General features: G+C 34.2%; 1 protein-coding gene across 6 annotated transcripts in view; it reads left to right on the forward strand.

The window, feature by feature from the left end:
• PCNX1 (pecanex 1) overlaps nucleotides 1-19,475 on the forward strand; it is a 183,506-nt gene that overhangs the window by 104,396 nt on the left and 59,635 nt on the right. For all 6 annotated transcript variants that reach the window (XM_064486077.1, XM_064486078.1, XM_031453981.2 and 3 more), the window contains 9 exons: nucleotides 5,126-5,235; nucleotides 5,645-5,750; nucleotides 7,111-7,203; nucleotides 9,846-9,996; nucleotides 11,835-11,976; nucleotides 12,693-12,870; nucleotides 15,574-15,682; nucleotides 16,491-16,620; nucleotides 19,295-19,353. In XM_064486077.1, the coding sequence (XP_064342147.1) occupies nucleotides 5,126-5,235; nucleotides 5,645-5,750; nucleotides 7,111-7,203; nucleotides 9,846-9,996; nucleotides 11,835-11,976; nucleotides 12,693-12,870; nucleotides 15,574-15,682; nucleotides 16,491-16,620; nucleotides 19,295-19,353 (1,078 nt within the window). The remainder of the gene's footprint in view (nucleotides 1-5,125; nucleotides 5,236-5,644; nucleotides 5,751-7,110; nucleotides 7,204-9,845; nucleotides 9,997-11,834; nucleotides 11,977-12,692; nucleotides 12,871-15,573; nucleotides 15,683-16,490; nucleotides 16,621-19,294; nucleotides 19,354-19,475) is intronic.

Raw genomic sequence — 19,475 nt, forward strand, 5'->3', positions numbered from 1 at the left:
TGGCCTACAGTAAGGCTGGAAAGGTAAGCAGTGGCTGGATTATGAAGTATCTTTTTTCCTGAACTTATTGGTTGGGGATGGAAGACCATCAAAATATTTGAAGTAAAGTAAGGAAATGATCAGTGTTACATTTTAGAAAGATTACTTGACCCCAGTGTGAAGGAGACTCAGATATACACAGAAAGGATCAGAAGTAGGGAGACTCTAGTGCTACAGTCTTGAAATTATGAGGAACTTAGTTAAAATTGGATTCAATGAAAGTATTTGGGGACTCTGGTAGTTATTTAAGTTATTTAAGGTAATGATTAAAAGATTTAGAATTCATCAACTGGTTAAATAAAGTATAAGAAAAAGACTGGTAGTCTGAATTGGCAGGAGAAAATGGATGTGGATAGAACCCTGCGAAATGCCAATATTTAAGCAGTGGATAGACAAGAATCCGACAAAGGAAACTTCAGAGGCAATACAGTCTGAAAAAAATTTTATTGAATTTGGCAATTAATAGGATATTGGTGACTTTAACAAAATAGCTTATTTGGTATTTTGGCTAAAGAAGCTAGCTCAATGTAAGTTTGAATAGATACTATGAAAATATATTCTACTCTTTCTAGAATATAGTTGGAAAACCTGTGCATGATGGGGATTGTTTTCTGGGTTTTATTAAAAAAAAAAAAATCTGAGATTTGATTGTATTTAAAAGGAGAGGTGGAAAATTGAGTAGAGAGGGAGATAGTTGATGACCTTCAGCCCACAAAGGAACTGGAGGTAATGAGATCCAAATCCAAGCTTCTCCCAAGTATGCTATCTATAAACCATCCTATTGTATAAAGGATTTAGATCTATGTTTGGAGAACATGTTTTGATAAATGGTCATTATTTGAAAGTTGCAGTCCTAGAAGTTAACAGTATAGTAGGTTTTCTAGGTTTCTAAAGGCCTGTTTAACTATAATTATACAGAAGATCAACAATTGTAGAATTGCCAGAACCTTGTGTCCTAAGACAGGAAGGAAGATAAGTCTTTTCTTTCTTGGCCATTGCACTTGTATTAGACTATTTTAGTGTTAGATATTCCCCATTATAATGTAATAAATCTGCAGATTTAATTATGTAATGAGCAAAAATTATGTGCAAAGATTTCACTATAGCAGTGTTTGTAACAGCAAAAGCTGTAAATGACCTAATATCTGTCATTTGTAACTGGTTAAATCAATTATGGTATGACCACACAGTGGAATACTATACAACCATAAAAAGGAATAAAACAGATTTTTGTGTGTAAATGTGGAATGATTTCCAAGACATACAGTTTTTTCCAAGTTGTATTGAAATACAGTTGACAAATAAAATAATAAGATATTTAAACTGTACATTGTGATAATTTGATATACATATGCTTTGTAAAGGATTCCCCCATCTAGTTAACACCTTGATCATCTCACATATTTACCTTTTTTTAGTGAGAACATTTAAATAATACTCTCTCTGAAAATTTTATTTGTACAATACAGTGTTATCAGTTGTCATCACTATGTTATATTTTAGATCCTCAGACCTTAATCATCTTTAAAAATTTTTTATTTTAATTTTTTATTGAAGCATAATTGACATAACAGTATATTAGTTTTAGATAATGGTTCAGTATTTGTATATATTGCAAAATGATCACAATAAATCTAATTAACATCTATCACCATATATAGTTGCAGATTTTTTTCTTGTGATGAGAACTTTTAAGATTTAGTCTCTTAGCATCTTTCAGGTGTGCAATACAACATTATTAACTATAGTCACCATGCTGTACATTATATTCCTAGAACTTATTTATCGTGTAACTGAAGTTTGTGCCTTTAGACCCCTTTTACCCATTTTGCCCATCCCCCACCTAAATTTTATTCCTCTTATAACTGAAAGTTTGTACTCCTTTATGAACCTTCCCCTGTTTCCCCCACCTCCCAGTTGCTAGCAACCACTTTCCTGTTCTATGAGTTTGACTTTTTTGTTTTATTTTTTTAAGATTCCACGTATAAGTGGTACCGTACAGTATTTGTTGTTCTCTGTCTGGCTTATGTCATTTAGCATAATGTCCTTCAGTTTCATTCATGTTATTGCAAATGACAGGATTTCTGTCTTTTTTAAGGTTGAATAACATTCCTGTGTGTGTGTGTGTACATAAACATACCACATTTTCTTGTGTGTGTGTATTTTTAATAAAAAAGAAGGCAGTATGCCAAAAACTGGATGTTTCCTTTGTGTGTGTGTGTTGTAATACATCTGATGGCATGTATATACATAGAGTATTTATGGAAGAATACACAGCAAGTTGATAATAGAGGTTACTGATGGACAGTTAGACTCAGTGAGGGGCATTATGGCATGTGTTTAGTAATGGTTTAATTTTTCTTTTTATCCGCTAATACAGACTTTTACATCTATCATTTTTGATTTCTGCTTTCTTTGTGTTTACTTTTTTGTTTTTCCTTAACCATTAAAGCTTATTAAACATTAAAATGTTTCTTCTAAGACAGTTTTAGTGCTTCTTATTAATATGTGTATACTTTCTAGATGTTTACATAGTTTTAAGAGATTACTAGAATTTGGGCATTACATGATAAAGCAGAAACTTTCAGACCTGCTACAGTGTGTAGAATAAATTTACCTTTTAATCTTTTGATCAAGGTGAACTTCCCTAAGTGGTTTTGTTTTTCATAGTTTCTGAATTTCCTCCCAGTCTGAATCAGGAGTTTATTAAAAACTCAGAGGTGGCTGGGTTTGTTTTGCTCTTTGTTTTTCTAGTTAGTACTCAATGAAGGTAGTAGTTACTATCAACTTATATATTTTTGAATTACATTGTATGCATGATTATTCCAAATTCTTACTGAACAAGATAAGTCGTTTTGAGGCCAATTTAAGTATGTTTTTCTTTTGTCTGAGAACAATAAAAAGTAATGTCAAGCATTTGTCAGATACAGGCATTTTGTGTTTTTTTCTAAATATTGTTTTGTTTTAATTGAGGCAAAATTTATATACAGTGAATTCCACATATCTTGTGTACACACTTTGATAAGTTTTGACAAATGCACACACCTATGTAATATGCACCACTATCAAGATATAAAATAGTTTCATCACCAATAGAAAGTTGCTCTTGTTCTCTCCCAGCCCCTCTGCCCAGGTGCTTTTATTGTAGCTTTGCAGTTCTTGAACTTCATATAAATGGAATTGTATCATATTTACTGTTCTGTAGCTGATGTGTCTTGTTTAATGTATTTTTGAGATAAATCTACATTATGTGTATCAATAGTTTGTTCCTTTTTATTGCAGATTAAGTATCCTATTTAGTTTTAAATCCTCCTTATTTTGTCTGTATGAATAGATCATGGTTTATCTACTGTCCTAGAGATGAACATCTGAGTTCTTTCTAATTTAGGGTTATCATGAATAAGGCTGCTATGAACTTTCTTGTACAAGTCTTCCTGTGGACATATGTTTTCATTTTTCTTAGGTAGATACCTAAAATGGAGTTGCCAGTTTTCCAAAGTGGTTGTGCTAGATGTCTATTTTTTTAGTTTTAATTCTTACCAGAGTTGTACATGCTTATCTTTTAAAGAGTCAAATATTTCTACAAGACTTACTACCAGGAAGGCCCCCCACCCCTTTACCCCTTACTCAGAGTTACCTCTTTTCAATTCTTTGAGCATATTCTTTTGGTATTTGCTCCCATATCCCTCCGTAACTAATTTACACACCCACTTCTTGTGTTCTGTCAAGTTTTAGGCGTTATTCATGAACTTCACTTTGTGGAAGTTGTAGGTTTAACTTTCTTTCACCTCTCACCTCATACATGTCTACCAACCCAGTCTCCTTGTCTCCTTCATACCCCTAATATGTTCACCTTATTATCACCATGCAAATATATTCCTGCATACATTTCATTTTCTCCTTTACTGTGTTTCATATGTATTTATATAACTCTCTTTCATTCTCGAACTCTTCACATATTGTGTAACTTTCTTCTCAGTGAATTCAGGCATCTCAGGAAGTTTAGTTCCTGGCTCTACCACTTAACTGGACAAATTATATAAGCCATTTGTACCTTAATTTCCTCATTTATAAATTGGGGAGTAACAGTACAAATCTCCAGGGATGATTGTAAGAATTATTTAGGAAGTATTTATAAAGATCTGAGAATTGGGCTCGACACGTAGTGTGATAACACATAATATGATGATGATGATGATGATGATTTTCATGTAGCCATTAAAAAGAAATCTCTCTGTTGCTTTGTGGAATAATTTTCAAGACTATTATTAAATGGAAAAAGAAGAAGCAAGTTGTATAATAAACTACCATTTGATTACCCATTCCTGTCATTCTCCCTTCTTGAATCCTCAGAGGAAGACAAAGGTGTTTACCTCTCAGGCCATACTTAAGAACTGTTAAGAACTGTTTCCTTTTACCAGTGTTACCTATTCTATACTAGGTGCCATGCTTGTAGACTCCAGAGATCCTGCGGTGAGCAAAGCAGACATGGATATCCACACCCACATGTTTGGTTGGCCTTAGAAGCCAGCCTTTGTATTGTTTATTTCTAGTAATATGCAGTTCATTCATTCAGGAAACACGGACTATCTGCTCAGTGCTCCAGAGGATAGAGTGGCATGTTATATGAACAAAGGCATCAAGAAGTAGCACACCAAATGTCAGCAGTCTGTCTGCCTAATGTGTTGTACCATGTGTTGCCTTTTCCTACTCCATTATATGTAATCAGAAATTTGCTACACCAAGTTCTTTTGTTTTTCAAAAGGGAGAATGTAGTTTGCTGTAAACTTAATATCACTTAAAATATGAAAGAAATTGACAGCAACACATACCAGAAACACATGTACTATTCATGGTGTATAGTAGAGCTTTAGGACCAAAAGAAATCTGGAGGTGATCTAGCGGCTAGGTTCTAGTTCATCAGAAAGTAGTAACATTAAATTTATCTGGAATAAAATGCAGTTAATAATGTGGCTAAAAAGGTTATTGAATTCAGTTATCTTTCTCCAAAATATTGACATAAAGAATTATATGACTATGAATTAGGAGTGTATTGTTCTGTCAAACTTTTTTTTTTTTCCAACAGGATTCTTGGGATGGCCAGCATGTTCCAGTACTTTTCTCCATTTTTTGTGGTTTGTTAGTGGCAGTGTCCTATCATCTCAGCCGACAAAGCAGTGATCCATCTGTACTTTTGTAAGTGAAATCAGTTGTTATTGAATTAAAGAAGTTTAAACAAGTTTGCATTTCTTTCAAATTTAACTTCCAAGATCTGTTTTCTCAGTGCCTCATCAAAATACTATTAACTTGTCTATATTTGGTTTCAAAATATGTTAACTTCAGGTCATTCTGACCACCACTGGCTGTGAGAGATTTTGTTAGCTTTTTCTTTCCTGAGTGTTAAAACTATATTTTAATAAAAATACTGTTATTGTATGCTTATTTGTGGCATCTTAAACTTTTTAGAATTTGTCATTTGCTAATGATTAAATATACTTGGATTACTTGGTTTTCTATCATAAACTTTATTTGCTATGAAGTACTAGTTTTTAGGTTATAAATGTATTTTTAAATTAATTATTTTCTCATTTTTTTTAATGTAAAGCTCCTTGGTACAATCCAAGATTTTTCCAAAAACAGAAGAGAAAAATCCAGAAGACCCTCTGTCTGAAGTAAAAGATCCACTGCCTGAAAAACTTAGAAATTCTGTTGTAAGTTTTAGCTTTTAAAAATCTTTAGCTTTTTAAAATTGTAAATTTTAGACAGTTTGTCATGATCATTTTTGAAGTAACACAATTTTAGTAATTGGGGAGAAACTAGAGAGAGCTGTACATGGTTGATGATCTTATTTCCAATTTTAACATGTAAGAAATAATCAGTCCTCAAGGATTCTTTCCATGTTGAATAGTATGCTAATCATTCATTTTGGGTAAGGTGAAATTAAGTTATTTTATTTATAGAATTCTTAATCCTATTGAACTTAAATTAGGATTTGAAAGATGGCTATTAACATAAATTAGATTTATTTTGTTGTTATTCTTATTGATAAAAACGATGTCCTTGTAAGTCATCTGTTGGTCTTCTAGCATGTTTTATTTCTCAAGTCTGAAAAGTGTGTGTGAGTTTATTTTCCAGATTGAAGGAGAGGACAATAGCCTGTACTAATTTAATATACTTAAGTAAATGTAGTGATTTTTAAAAATTTTCTAATTTAGTGAATTTTAGTGTTACCTGCATTCTTTTAGTAATTATTTAAAAAATGAATTCTACAGATTCATATCTGTTTTATGGGACAAAACATAAAATGTTCTTTTTCCAAGTTATCTTACATATTTTCATTTGTGAACAACTAAATTTATATAGGTCTTGAATTAGCCATAATATTTACCTTCACTGAACTTGAGCTGTTCACATATGCTTTAGAAAACTTTAGAAAAGTACAAAACTGCCTCAAGATAAAATATAGTTTTTCTGACTTGAGTTTCCATACTAGCAAAGGACATTTCATGTTAAATATAGTAGGATATTTCTGAGTCTAGCTTAAAAGCATAAATCTGTGAGTCAGTTGATGACCAAAGATATCAAGAAGTTTCTGGGTTTTACTGCAACCACTAAAATAACCAAAATCCAGTAAGTAAAATAGGACATTGTGCGTACGGTTTCAACATTTCAGAAGGCCAGTGAAAATACACCTTTGTTATCCAAAAGGATATATACCCTATAAACATACAGTAACTTTATCTCATTTCCTTTTCCCATATGTAAAAGTAAAACTTACAGACCAGTGAGGGGAAGAAATCTTCATTTTAAAAAGACTTTGTTATGATATGTTATACGCTGTGTGGGACTGGTTAAGTTTAGTTTAAGTCACTTGGTATTGCAGTGTCCGGCCAACATATGAAGATTTGAGGAAGAAAATAAGACTTATTACAGTTAATTATTGTTATGTAAGGAGTATCTGTAAGTGCTACAGAATAGGATCATTGAAAATTTATTTCTTAAACTTGATCAGTTGGGAGTAAAGATTTTTAAAATTTTGTGTAATGTTTGATAATTCTGTTTGTTCCACAGAGTGAGCGTTTACAGTCTGACCTAGTAGTATGCATTGTAATTGGTGTGCTGTATTTTGCTATTCATGTAAGCACAGTGTTCACAGTATTGCAGGTGAGGAATGATTTTGTTCTTTGGATTGGGGGAAAGTAACTTGGTTTGGATTCATTTCTGATTTGGTTGTACTGTTTGTTCATAATGTCAAAATATGGCATTTTGTTTGGTTTTAACAAGTGCTTACTTTCTCATCGTTTCTCTGGATCGTGAATTTGGGACTGGCTTAGCTAGATGATCCCAGCTCAGCATGTGTTACGATGCTACAATCATAAGTGGCTGCAGTCAACTGAAGCCGTTAGCAAGCCTCAGTACCTTGCTGACTATTGGCCAGACAGCTCACTCCATTCCTCGCCACGTGGGCCTCACCGTAGACTGCCTGAGTCTTCCTCACGGAATGGCTGATGTTGCACACCACCACTCCTTCTGTATTAACTGGTCACAGAGGGCAACCCTGGTACAATGTGGAAGGGGATGCAAGCAGACATAAATACCAGCAAGTGACGACCATGGGAGCCAAGTTGAACTCAAGACCACAGTATGCCCTCAGGCCTGCACCCCTTCTGAAACCCCCAGCAGTCTCCTTCTGTTCCCCTGGAAGTCTAGAAACTCATCATCTAAGTCAGGCCCGTGTGGCTGGTGCCCCTGCGGTGCAGTCTGCCCAGCTGTCGGCCATGCCATCGCCCTTGTCTGTGCTCTTGGTTCTTTTGTGCAGACCTGTATTTCTCTGTGCTGTCAGTTTGATTATGATGTACCTTCCTATGGTTTTCTCCATGTTTTTTACTTGAGGTATGGCCTGCATCTGTGGCCTGGTTTCATCAAATTTAGAAAATTTTGGTCATTATTACTTCAAGTTTTTTCCCTTCTCTTCTGCTATCCCTCCCCCCACCCTTATGAACTCCAGTTACATATATCTTTGGCCTCTTGAATTTGTCCACAACTTACTGATGCTTTGTTCATTTGATTTCCTTTTTTTCCCCTGTGTGTTTAATTTTGAATACTTTCTATTGCTATTGCTTTGTTGTTAGTTCACTAATTTTCTGTAATGTGTAACCTGCGATTAATCCTATCCAGTGTATTTTTTATCTCAGAACTTAAGAGTTTTCATCTTTAGAAGTCTGATTTAGGTCTTTTCTATCTTTCTCATGCCTCTATTTTCCTTTCTGAACATACAGAGTTCACTTCTGACTCTTTTAATGTCATTGTCTCATAATCTAACTTCTGTGCTGCATATGGGTTGGTTTTGATTAATTGTTTTTTTTTCCTCCATGAGTCATAATTTTCTGATTTTTTGCATGTGTGGTAATTTTTGATTAGATACCAAGCGTTATAAATTTTACCTTATTAGGTATTGGGTATTTTTGTATTTCTAGAAATATTCTTAAACTTTTTTGGGGGGGGACACTGTTAAGTTATTTGTTAACAGTTTGATCCTCTCAGATCTAACTTTTAAGATTGCTTAATTGGGACTAAGGCTGTGTTTAATGTAGGGCTAATATTCTTCCCCCTTCCCATACACAACTGAGGCAACACCCTGCTGAGCACCCTGACCAGTGCCCTGGGAATCTTGAGTTTTTCAGTCTGATGTGTGAGAACAGGCACTATGGCCAGCCCTGCGTGAGGCCCGGGTACTATTCTCTCTAATCCTTGGGTGTGGTTCTTTCTCTGGCCATGTGTAGTTTCCTCTCACACACATGTTCTGAGTCCCCTGAATACTCTGGCCCCTGTAGATACTCTTTGAAGACCCTCAGCAGAGCTTCCAAGTTCCCTCTCCATGCACTTTTCTCTGGTGCACTGTCTGTCTGGTGAATCTAGCTGCCTTGGTCTCTCCAGGCTCACAGTTCCATCTCCTCAACTCAGGAGACATCACATGGGTCCCCTCCCTGCACTACAACCTGGAAACCCTCAGGGCAGTAAACTGAATATTGGCCTTACCTGTTTCCTTTCTCTGAGGGTTCACTGTTTGTTTCCTTATGTCTAGCATATTGCAAACCATTGGTTCATATATCTTATTCTGTTTTGGTTCATGTGGGAGAATAAATCTCTATTATTTCATTTGTCCAGAAGCCAAGATTGTATTATTTAATTTTAACATTTTTGCCTTTTTTCTTCTCTTCCAATTTGAACTGTTAATTCCTGAGTACCTCACAAGCTAATAAGGTCCAGTGTGTTTTCAGGGCCCAAATATAGGCCTTTTTGGTTTCTAAACATAAGACTTTCTATCTGAACATTTGAAAGGTAGTACTTGATTTTTTTGTGAATTTAGTCATACATAAGAACTCTCTTCCAAACCATGTGAAGACAGCAGAAAAAGAATACATTGTGTTTATCCTATTCTGCTTTTCGCTTAATAGACTTACATGTTCTTGATCTGTACTAGTTAGAACAATTTAGTGCATTGCTCTACAAGAAACATAGAACATTCTCGGAGTGGCAGGCAATACACCTCAGGCCACTCTTGAGTATACTGACAGTGTGAGACACCAGAGAAAGTAGTTAATTTTAAGTACATGATAATACATGAACAGTCACTAACTTTCATAGCTGATTCATCAGAAAACTACATAATATAAAAATGTTAACTGTGGACACATGTTTGGTTCTTTGATTCTGAAGTGGACTCAAGTTGAACTGTTAAAGCAGAGGCTGTCCTGTGGCTCTTAGAATCACTTCTAATTTCCCTAACTTGATTCTCCTTGCAGCCTGCGCTCAAGTACGTGCTGTATGCCCTGGTGGGCTTCGTAGGTTTTGTGACCCATTACGTGCTGCCTCAAGTTCGGAAGCAGCTGCCCTGGCACTGCTTCTCTCACCCTCTGCTGAAGACGGTGGAGTATAATCAGTATGAGGTTCGAAGTAAGTCTGTCATCAACAGTTTTCTTTTTAAGACTAGGGATTTTTTCTTCTACTTTGTTGACAGGTGACAGTTAAGTAGGTCACATCAAGTAACACTTTCGCTTGTGTGTCTTATGCTTTGGTTTGATGCTGTGATGAGTCAGACCTTTTGCAAGATGCTTTCCTTCCAGTCGAAGTGTAAATGTCAGTGCTACAATCCCAACTTTCCACAGAATTCTCAAAATTATTCTTCACGGACCTCTCATTGGTTAACCCTTTCGTGTGTGTCCTTGACTTCTCTTTCCAGTCCCTATCTTTTCCCTCAGTTTTCCTTGCCATATGCAGGCAGCCTGTTTGAAATATTTTTAATTGAATGCATAGGGAGAATAGAGAGACCTTTGTTCCTGTTTTCACAGAGACGCTTTGTCTACCAGAGAGGGGTAGATAAAGAGTTCAGCAAGAAAAAAGAAGTGAAAAATGTTTGTAATTGCTATTATTCATTTATATTTGGGATGATGTATAAAATGACTAAAAAGGAGTAGAAGGCCAGTCAAGCTTCTTGCTTGCCACTTTAAATCCTGACTTTTCTTTCCTGTTACAAGTATTCAGTCCTGTTCATTGGCTCCACAGCCTGTCATAAACTATACTTCCTCATTTTAGAGAAATAATAAAAGTTAATATCTATGCCATTGTTTATTATATACCAGTGATTAAACAAGCCAATGTTTTTTCCTCAAAGGTTTTTCTTCAATTAATGAATTACTGTAGAAGTTAAATTCCTCAGTTGTTGGGAGGTAAATTAACTTTAGGGAACTTCAAAGCTTTTGAAAGATTTCTATACTAAACTTGACTTTGCATTCTCAAAGCAAATTTCCTGGGCCTTTCAACAAAATTTCTTAAAGCATTGTGGCACTGTAATTTTTATCACCATTTTGGTCCTGGAGAGATAATTAAATAAACAACTTGTAGATTGTAGTAATGGCACTGTGCAGACCTTTTAAAAACCGTGTGCTCTTGTAATAAGGGAAAGTGACATGAAACTGTAAGAACCTACCCATTCTTACCATAAGGAAAGCAACTCAATGATTATTTTTGATGGGTAACTGTTAGTATTGCTTTCATATATAAATGTTAGCAAGTATATCTGGTTTGTTTTAAAAAGCAGTTTTCATTAAAGTAAATCAGTGATCATATTGTTTATTTCTTATCTTAAAATATTTAGTCTACATTTTTAGAAATTTTGAGTCAATAGAACACTTTTGACTTAGTAGGAGTACTAGGCATTAGCAGAGTTTATCTTAGCAACTGAAAGGAAAACATGATTCACTAGAGAACTTCCTGGAGCCGGGTGACACTGTTTTCAGATGGTCGGAGAACCTCAGCATAGCCTAGATACTTTCCCCAGAGAAATTAGATACTAAAATACTCGAAAAAGTATTACTGGCAATGAAAATAACTCCTACAAAGTGTGTGAACCCAAACATGTCATACTTTCGTATCTGTTCTGTGTTTGTATCTTTAAAAATGGATAATTTAATAGATCATTTATATTTTGGGGGAAAGAGACGGTAACCTTTTCTCCAAAAGTTATAGGCATAAATGTGGAAAAGTTACGATTAAAAAACTTAGGTTTCAGGAATTAAGTTTAAAAAGAAATTCATCTAAACTTAAGTTACATCTAAGTTGAATGTGTCTCAGAATTCATAGAAATTGACAGTTGATTGAAGTACTAGATTTCATATATTATTTATAGTAGAGCTGAGTTTGAGTGGTAAGATTTTCCTTTTTTATCACGTTGCTGAACTATTCTATACATTAAGTGACATGGTCTTCTTGACTTAATATTGCTTTGTTATTAGATGCAGCCACTGTGATGTGGTTTGAGAAACTTCACGTGTGGCTTCTGTTTGTGGAGAAGAATGTCATCTATCCATTGATTGTTCTCAATGAACTTAGTAGCAGTGCAGAGACAATTGCTAGTCCAAAAAAACTGGATACAGAGTAAGTACAGTGCTTCTCTAATCCAAGTTTGACTGCTGGGGGTTGTCGTAAGCAATGTCTTAAGTTATTGATCAAGTAACAAAGTTGAGTATCTCTTTGGGTATCTCATTGAGTATCTCTTTGGTATAAAGCACTGTGTAGAAAATTCAGGTGAAATTTTATCTCTGACTTCCCTTTTCTGAACATCTGTTTCTGCTCTTGGCATATTACTACTCCAGACTGCTCATTGTCAACTACCATTTTATGAGATGACATTTATTAAATAAGTTTAATATTAGATTGTAAGTTTTAGAGATGGTTATTTTTGTGTACTGTGTTAAGTCAGGCCATATAGGTGGCCACTTGCCTACACAGTCTTCCTGTAGGCCTACCCCCTACACTAGGTACATGTTGTTGGGTAAGCATTACTATTGTTTATTTGCTAAATGTTACTAATGTTAAAGCAATAGAAATATGGAGAAACTGGAGAACCAAATGTCAGAATTGCAATGCTGTTAACTTATTTTTTTAAACTTGCTTATTTATATAATAGACAAGAATCATAATACATTATTACTAGAAAAGAATATTATAATGGTTTTAAAAGTTTAAATTTAATGTATATATATAGAGAGAGAAAGTAAGTTTAGTAAGTAAAATGGTGATCTTTCTGAAGTTAGTAGAGTTTCTGAAGTTTTCAGTCACTAGCTGATGAGTTTGCTTTCTTTGTATTGTAGATTAGGTGCTTTAATGATCACCATTGCTGGTCTGAAGTTGCTGCGATCCTCCTTTAGCAGCCCTACATATCAGTATGTCACAGTCATCTTCACTGTGCTCTTTTTCAAAATTGACTATGAAGCTTTTTCAGAGACCATGCTTTTGGATCTCTTCTTCATGTCCATACTCTTCAACAAGGTAATTTATCACTGAAAGAAATATCCCCATCTGTAAAATGTGTCGCCCTAATTAGTATGCTATTTAGTGAGGATTCTGCTTCATTATTATTTAAGTAATACCTTTTCTTCAGTCAGCCAACTATTTAGGTGCATATTAGAATCCGAACCAATGCCAGTCACTATGATCCACAGAAGACATATTTCTTACTGTAGCTAGGAAGGTAAGATTAAGTTACATGGAAAAATTAGAGAAACTCTAACAAGTATACATTTTTTAGTATGTGGGATCTTCCAAAAGGGGGTGTGGTTTTGAATAGTTTTAGAAATAGACATGATAATAATTGAACTGGTCTTTGGGCTGCTGGATAGATGGAGGGAGGAAATAACCTGATAGCTAAATGAAGAGGGTAGATACTGAGGGCTCTGAGGCCACATGGGAGCAATCAGAAATTAGTTTATTTATGGAATATTCTGAAATTTATTAAATGTTTCTGAAATATGCTACATACCTATGAGATAGGTGCTTTTAGTCCTTTGACAAATGAGATGATAAAACCTGAAACTTCTGCCTCCCACTTTAAGAAACTTTTTGCCAAACCAGCTTTCTAAATGAAATAGATGGTGCAGATTATTTGTATATTAGAGTTTAGATTTCATGTTAACACTGACCACATTCAAAGGACTTTGACATATATTATCCCATTTGATAGGTAACAGAAAGCTGAAGCATATGAACAGCTGCAAAACACAATGATAGCCCAATTTTAGGAAAGTTAGCCTGGTGAGCCATATTTGGGATAAGTTGGGGAAGAGAGAACCTAAAGGTATGGAGAACAGCTTAAGAGATTGTGACAGTAACTTAGATGTGATAGAGGTCTGACCTAGGATGGGGGAAGTACCAGTGAAAACCATGGATCTGAACAAGGTTTTAGTAATAGTCAATTTCAAAACATGGAGCTAAATACTGTGATAAATAGCTTCTAAAATATTGCAATATTGTATTTGTTCAATCACTAATTTGTAAGCATTTTTTATCATTTATTTCCTCTTCTAGTGAGCAAGATTAACCAAAGGAGGAAGCCAGAAAGTTAATCAGGGAATTGTTTGTATAAAAAGGCATGCGATTTCTCATGAATTTAATATTTACATTGGAAATTGTATTGAAACTTCTTTTATACTGGTTGGGAAAAAAATGAAAGAATGAAAGTTGTAGTAAAATATAAACAATCCTTAAAATAGTCACTACACTTAACGCACATTAATTTGGATTTTCTTAATACTTTCATTTGTTAAGCAAATTGTTTTTGAAAGCATAACATGTTCCAGAACAGTTCTGGATGCTCAAGCTACATCGGTTAACAAAACACAGAAAACTCCGCCCTTAAGGAGTTTGCGTTTTGTATGGTTACTTCATAGAACTTAACAGTGTTACTAATAAGCAGGTAATATTCAAGGGATCTCTTTAGATATATCTTCTATTTTAAGATATCATTGTAAGATGTACTATTGATTTAATAATCTTTCAAGAAAAGAATTACTCTATACAAAAATATTTTTATCGACTAACCATTTATCCTTGTAAATGCGTATCATTTTTTAAATATTACAAAATTTGAGTACAATCTGTTTCACATTTAGAAACTGAAGAGCGTTCTGAATCACTGTTTTTAAGCAATTATAATGACATCTTGATAATACACATGCTGCTTTTACTTCCTGTCATTCTGATCATGTTAGTACCGAGGATTGCCAGCGTAATTTTGAGTCATGACAAAGAATGTAGGGGTTCATCTGCACTTTCTAGTTGGTTGATTTTGTGGTTTCTTTTTTAAATTGGAAATTAAACGTTCATTTGTAAATCAGCTAAATAATTTAAATATGAGGTGTTTGGTGCCTGAATCATGGCACTGAATTAGTCAGAGCCTCTTGCTTTTCAGATTTTGTGATCCATTCTGAGAACAGGGCCTTGCCTTGCCTCGCATGCAGAGGCAGTCCTGGGCGAACACAGGAATTCTGTTTCAGTGTTGAAGACGTGTTCAGCAACAAAACAGATGCTAATTTAAATAAGATTCCAAGATGTATTGTGTTTCCATTGGCAGCGACAATTCTGACAGTGAACAGATGCCTAATGCACGCTACTAAGTCTTAGGCAAACCAGCAATGACAGCTGTATTACAACTGGATCCCTTGACTGGCAGGTTTCAGGTTCCTTTTGGCATTACATTTAAAACATACACGGTTTTCAAAGCACTAAAATTTGAGGGAAATGTCTTAGAATAAATAAATATAAATGTATATGTATGTATATTGCTCAAGATTTACAGACATCTAGATTTCCTGCCTGTCTTTGTTTTTCTTATGATAATAATATAACCAACAGAGAGCACAGGATTTTTTTAACAGATGAAACACAAACCCATAAGTCAACTAACTAACTTTACCTAAAAATATGTGCAAGGGGTGAGGGTATAGCTCAGTGGCAGAGTGCGTGCTTAGCATGCACAAGGTCCTGAGTTCAATCCCTAGTACCTCCATTAAAGAAAAAGAAAAAGAGAAACGTGCAGTGTTTTGGCAGTTGTTACTTCTTTTCCTTTTATGCAGATGGCCGATAATTTCAGTGTCATTTCCCTATTTGGAAGAAAATACATTTTAGAGGTTTTTCATTTTCTAATTAAAAAATCTGATAAGCTTTTGACTGATCATTTTTCTTTTCCTCCTGCAGCTTTGGGAGCTCCTTTATAAGTTGCAGTTTGTGTACACTTACATTGCCCCATGGCAGATTACATGGGGTTCTGCTTTCCATGCTTTTGCTCAGCCCTTTGCTGTGCCCCGTATCCTTCTAATAAAAGTTTTATAAGAAAGGACAGTCATAGTCTTGGTGAGAATGTTGGTTTGTAGCCATAACCTTTCATAGGCATAGAATACAGACAGGTTACTATATGATAAATTTTCAAAAATTCACAATCTTTTGAGTCCACACCTGTACTGATTTTGATTATTTAACTTCTATTAATATCTGTGCTCCATAGATCATCTAAACATGAGAAAAGTATTAAGGCTTTGTAATTAAGTAATGCTGATTAAAATTTTTATGTTTATGTGTAAGTCCAGGAATTTTCAATGTATGCAAAATGTGAAGTATTTATAAATGAATGGGGATTTAAAACATTTTGCATAATGGTATGATTATAATTAAACTTTATGTTCAAAATTTTCTGTTCTCATCATTTCTTAAAAGTATTTTCTAAATAAATGTGAAGATTAGTGACCACATAGATGTTGATACGTAGACTTTTTGTATCTGTAAATCTTAGTTTTTATCTTCTGGAAAATTAAAACCATGCATCTCTACCCAAGAGTGATACATGGACTTTTACCAAGTACATGTTAGCAGATACTTATTTGGTTCCCTTCAAAGCATCCTGTCAGGCTGTACTTTCCTGGCTGTATCTTTCTACTTCGACCTGTTATACTGTCTAGTGACACCTTTTTTTTATTCCTCTGATGAACCTCATTTTTCTAATTGCTATAATTGCAGTGTGTTTGTGAGATGTATTTGTGTGTATGTGTATTTGTGTGTGCATGTGTGTGCGTGCATGTACTCATGAATATTAAGGTCCTTAACCAGTTTTCCCATAGATTCAGCCATGTTGTTTGTCCAGGCTGCCGTATCAGCCTTCTTTTCTACTCCACTGAACCCCTTTCTGGGAAGTGCAATATTCATCACTTCATATGTGCGACCTGTGAAATTCTGGGAGAGAGACTATAAGTGAGTAAAAGAAAAACATTTGAAAACTGGTTTTTATCTTTTTTACTAGGAAAAAGTATTAACAGCATTATTATAAATTGTTCATGGTTAATAATTTTTTGTATTGAAATATTTTGCTAAAATTTTATAAATACTTTTAGTTTCAAAATTGTATAAAATTGGAAGTCAGAATAATTACTCTATTTCTCTACCTTTTTTCTATTTATAAGATTTTAAAAACATAGTTCTAGTTGAATATACTCATTTTTCTGTCCTTTAATTTTATTTCCTAGGATTGTACCACAGTAGTAATACACTGAAACTGTATGCTATACAGTGTTGCATCATTATAGCAGTCATAGTTATCTCATAGTTTTCTAAGAAATAGCTGTTTCTAGAGATTAACTTTTTGTAGGTCATTTCTGGTTTTTCATGAAGATAAGTTTTTAATGACCATCTTTGATAAAGCGTTTTCTATTTAAGCTTAGTCCCTTAGGCTAACTGTTTAATCTGATGTCTAGTAACTATCCTGTGTATAACCTCTCCAAATTTCTTTTTTTTTTTTTTTAGTTTAAAATATCTAAAGGGGAATTACTGAGTCACAGAGTTTAAACATTTTAAAGGCTTTTAATATGTATTAATGTATTGAAGAAAGAGCTTGTACTAACTATAATTCTACTGGCCGTCTCTGTGACTGTTTTTCTCTCCACATTCACACATTGGCACATGTGATACGTGAAAATGGTAATCTTACCTTTTTAACAATGAACTGGCTTACGGATTTGAAACTTGCTCTGGTCTCTTATCTTAAACCATACATAGTGTTTCTCTTTCTGGTGAATGTCAGTATTTCATATCATTTTTTTTTTTTTCCAGGCCAGCATTTAAATTTAGTCCATAATAAATGTCTGTGGCAGACGCTGTAGACTTTTTGATCTCAGAACCCCTTTACCTGCAATCTTAAACTTTATTGAAGTCTCCAAAGACTCGTTGATAGGGGTTTTTACCTACCAATATTTACCATAATCATAAATCAAAACTCAGAATTGTAAATGTTCATTAATTAATACAAAAATAACAACAATAAACCCATTACACATTAACATAAATAACACTTTTCTCATGAAGAATAACTGTGTTTCCTATCCTACCAAAAAGAATCAGTGAGAAGAATGTTACTGTTTTTATAGTTTTGTGAATCTCTTAAATGCCTGGCTTCTAAAGGACAGCTGGATTCTCATATCTGCTTCTGCATTCAATCTGTTGTTGCAGTATGTTGTTCTGGTTGAAACATATAAAGTAAATCTGGCCCCACACAGATAAATAGTTTGAAAAGAGAGAAGTATTTTAATAGCCTTTTTAGACAATTGTGGATATTTTTCTTTAATTCTTCACGAAAACTTGACAGATGGTGTTTCCTAAAGATTAGTGGCAATGTGGAATCTAAAACTGTACCAGTGAATTTTGGGGACTGTATTACATCAAAATCTACTTATATGTCTTATTCTTTGAATGGATCTTTTACCCATGCATACTTTTATAACATCTTTACTGATCATTTGGAAAACACTGGTTCAGTGAGTAATGGTAGATCTTCCAAATTTTGACTCATTATACAATATTTTAAAAATACATTCATTCATATTACCACCAATCTCAAAAGAAAATGGCAGAAGTACTGAGAAGCTATCAAGCTCATCGTGGTAGATGAAAGTTTTCCAAAATTTTAATTTTTGCTTGAAACCTTGAATTATTGGCAACAGATATTGTCAGTTATTTTCCTTGAAATGGCAGGCATGTTCTTCATTTGAGAAATGTCTCAAATGCTCAAGTCTGAATAATCATAGTTTATATCTGTCAGCCATTCAAGTAGAAACATTTTCCGTGGGAAAAAAGCAGATAGTGCAGCAAACAATTTCACAAATGCTCTCCCTCGAGACAGTCATCCTGCTTCTGAATACAGCACAAGTACTTTTATGTGTATTTTGCCACACACAATATTAAAAAGACTGAGTGGCTGTGATTTAATAATTTTATTGCTTCATTAAGGACATTTTTAAGTGAAACTTGAATTTTTATTTATTGTTTGTTCTTGTGCATGGGTGGCAATGAAAAATAGTACAGTTTGGTGCCACTGCGTTGGTTCACGTTAAAACACCAGCAGTCTTACTCACCATTGCTTTTGCACCAGCAGTGCAATTGTAACCCCGTTAGAAAAGGCAAAAAGTAGTTTTGATTTGGAAAACTCCCTGAAAAGGTCTTGATCCCCTGTTCCAGGTTCTGTGGGCCACATTTTGGGAACCACTGTTCTAAAGAACATTGTGCCACTAGTCATTCCCCTTGCAAGGAGTGTTTCATGCACTGTATGCAGTTTTTCATAGCGATCAGTTTTTGTTTTGTTTTGTCTTTTTACACTAAACTCATGACTGTCTTTCTATATTTGGTGTTCAGTGAAACAGTTAGGAAAAAACTGTGTTTATATATGGTGGACCTAGAAGAGTAAAAAATAAATCCTTACCCCTAAAATTGTTCTATTGAAGTGCTTTATCAATATTTAATCATAGAGTTTTCCCAGATATTTTCATAAAGGAATAATATATATTTAATCTATATTATATGTTTTTTTACCTGTTAATTATTAGACATTTAAAAAATATAAAAACCTCCTAAATATGTTTTATTTTGCCATTTTCAGCACAAAACGAGTGGATCATTCAAATACCAGATTGGCTTCCCAGCTTGATAGGAATCCAGGTAACAGCTCTATTTGTGAGTCAAGAAGCAAGTCTAAGGAATCTGTTGTAGATGTATATATTTCACTCCCAACCTATTGGGAATCCTCTATGGAATCCAAAGTTCATTTTTTTTAAAAAACT

This window comes from Camelus dromedarius, chromosome 5 (genome assembly GCF_036321535.1).
Source record: "Camelus dromedarius isolate mCamDro1 chromosome 5, mCamDro1.pat, whole genome shotgun sequence".
Taxonomy (NCBI): domain Eukaryota; kingdom Metazoa; phylum Chordata; class Mammalia; order Artiodactyla; family Camelidae; genus Camelus; species Camelus dromedarius.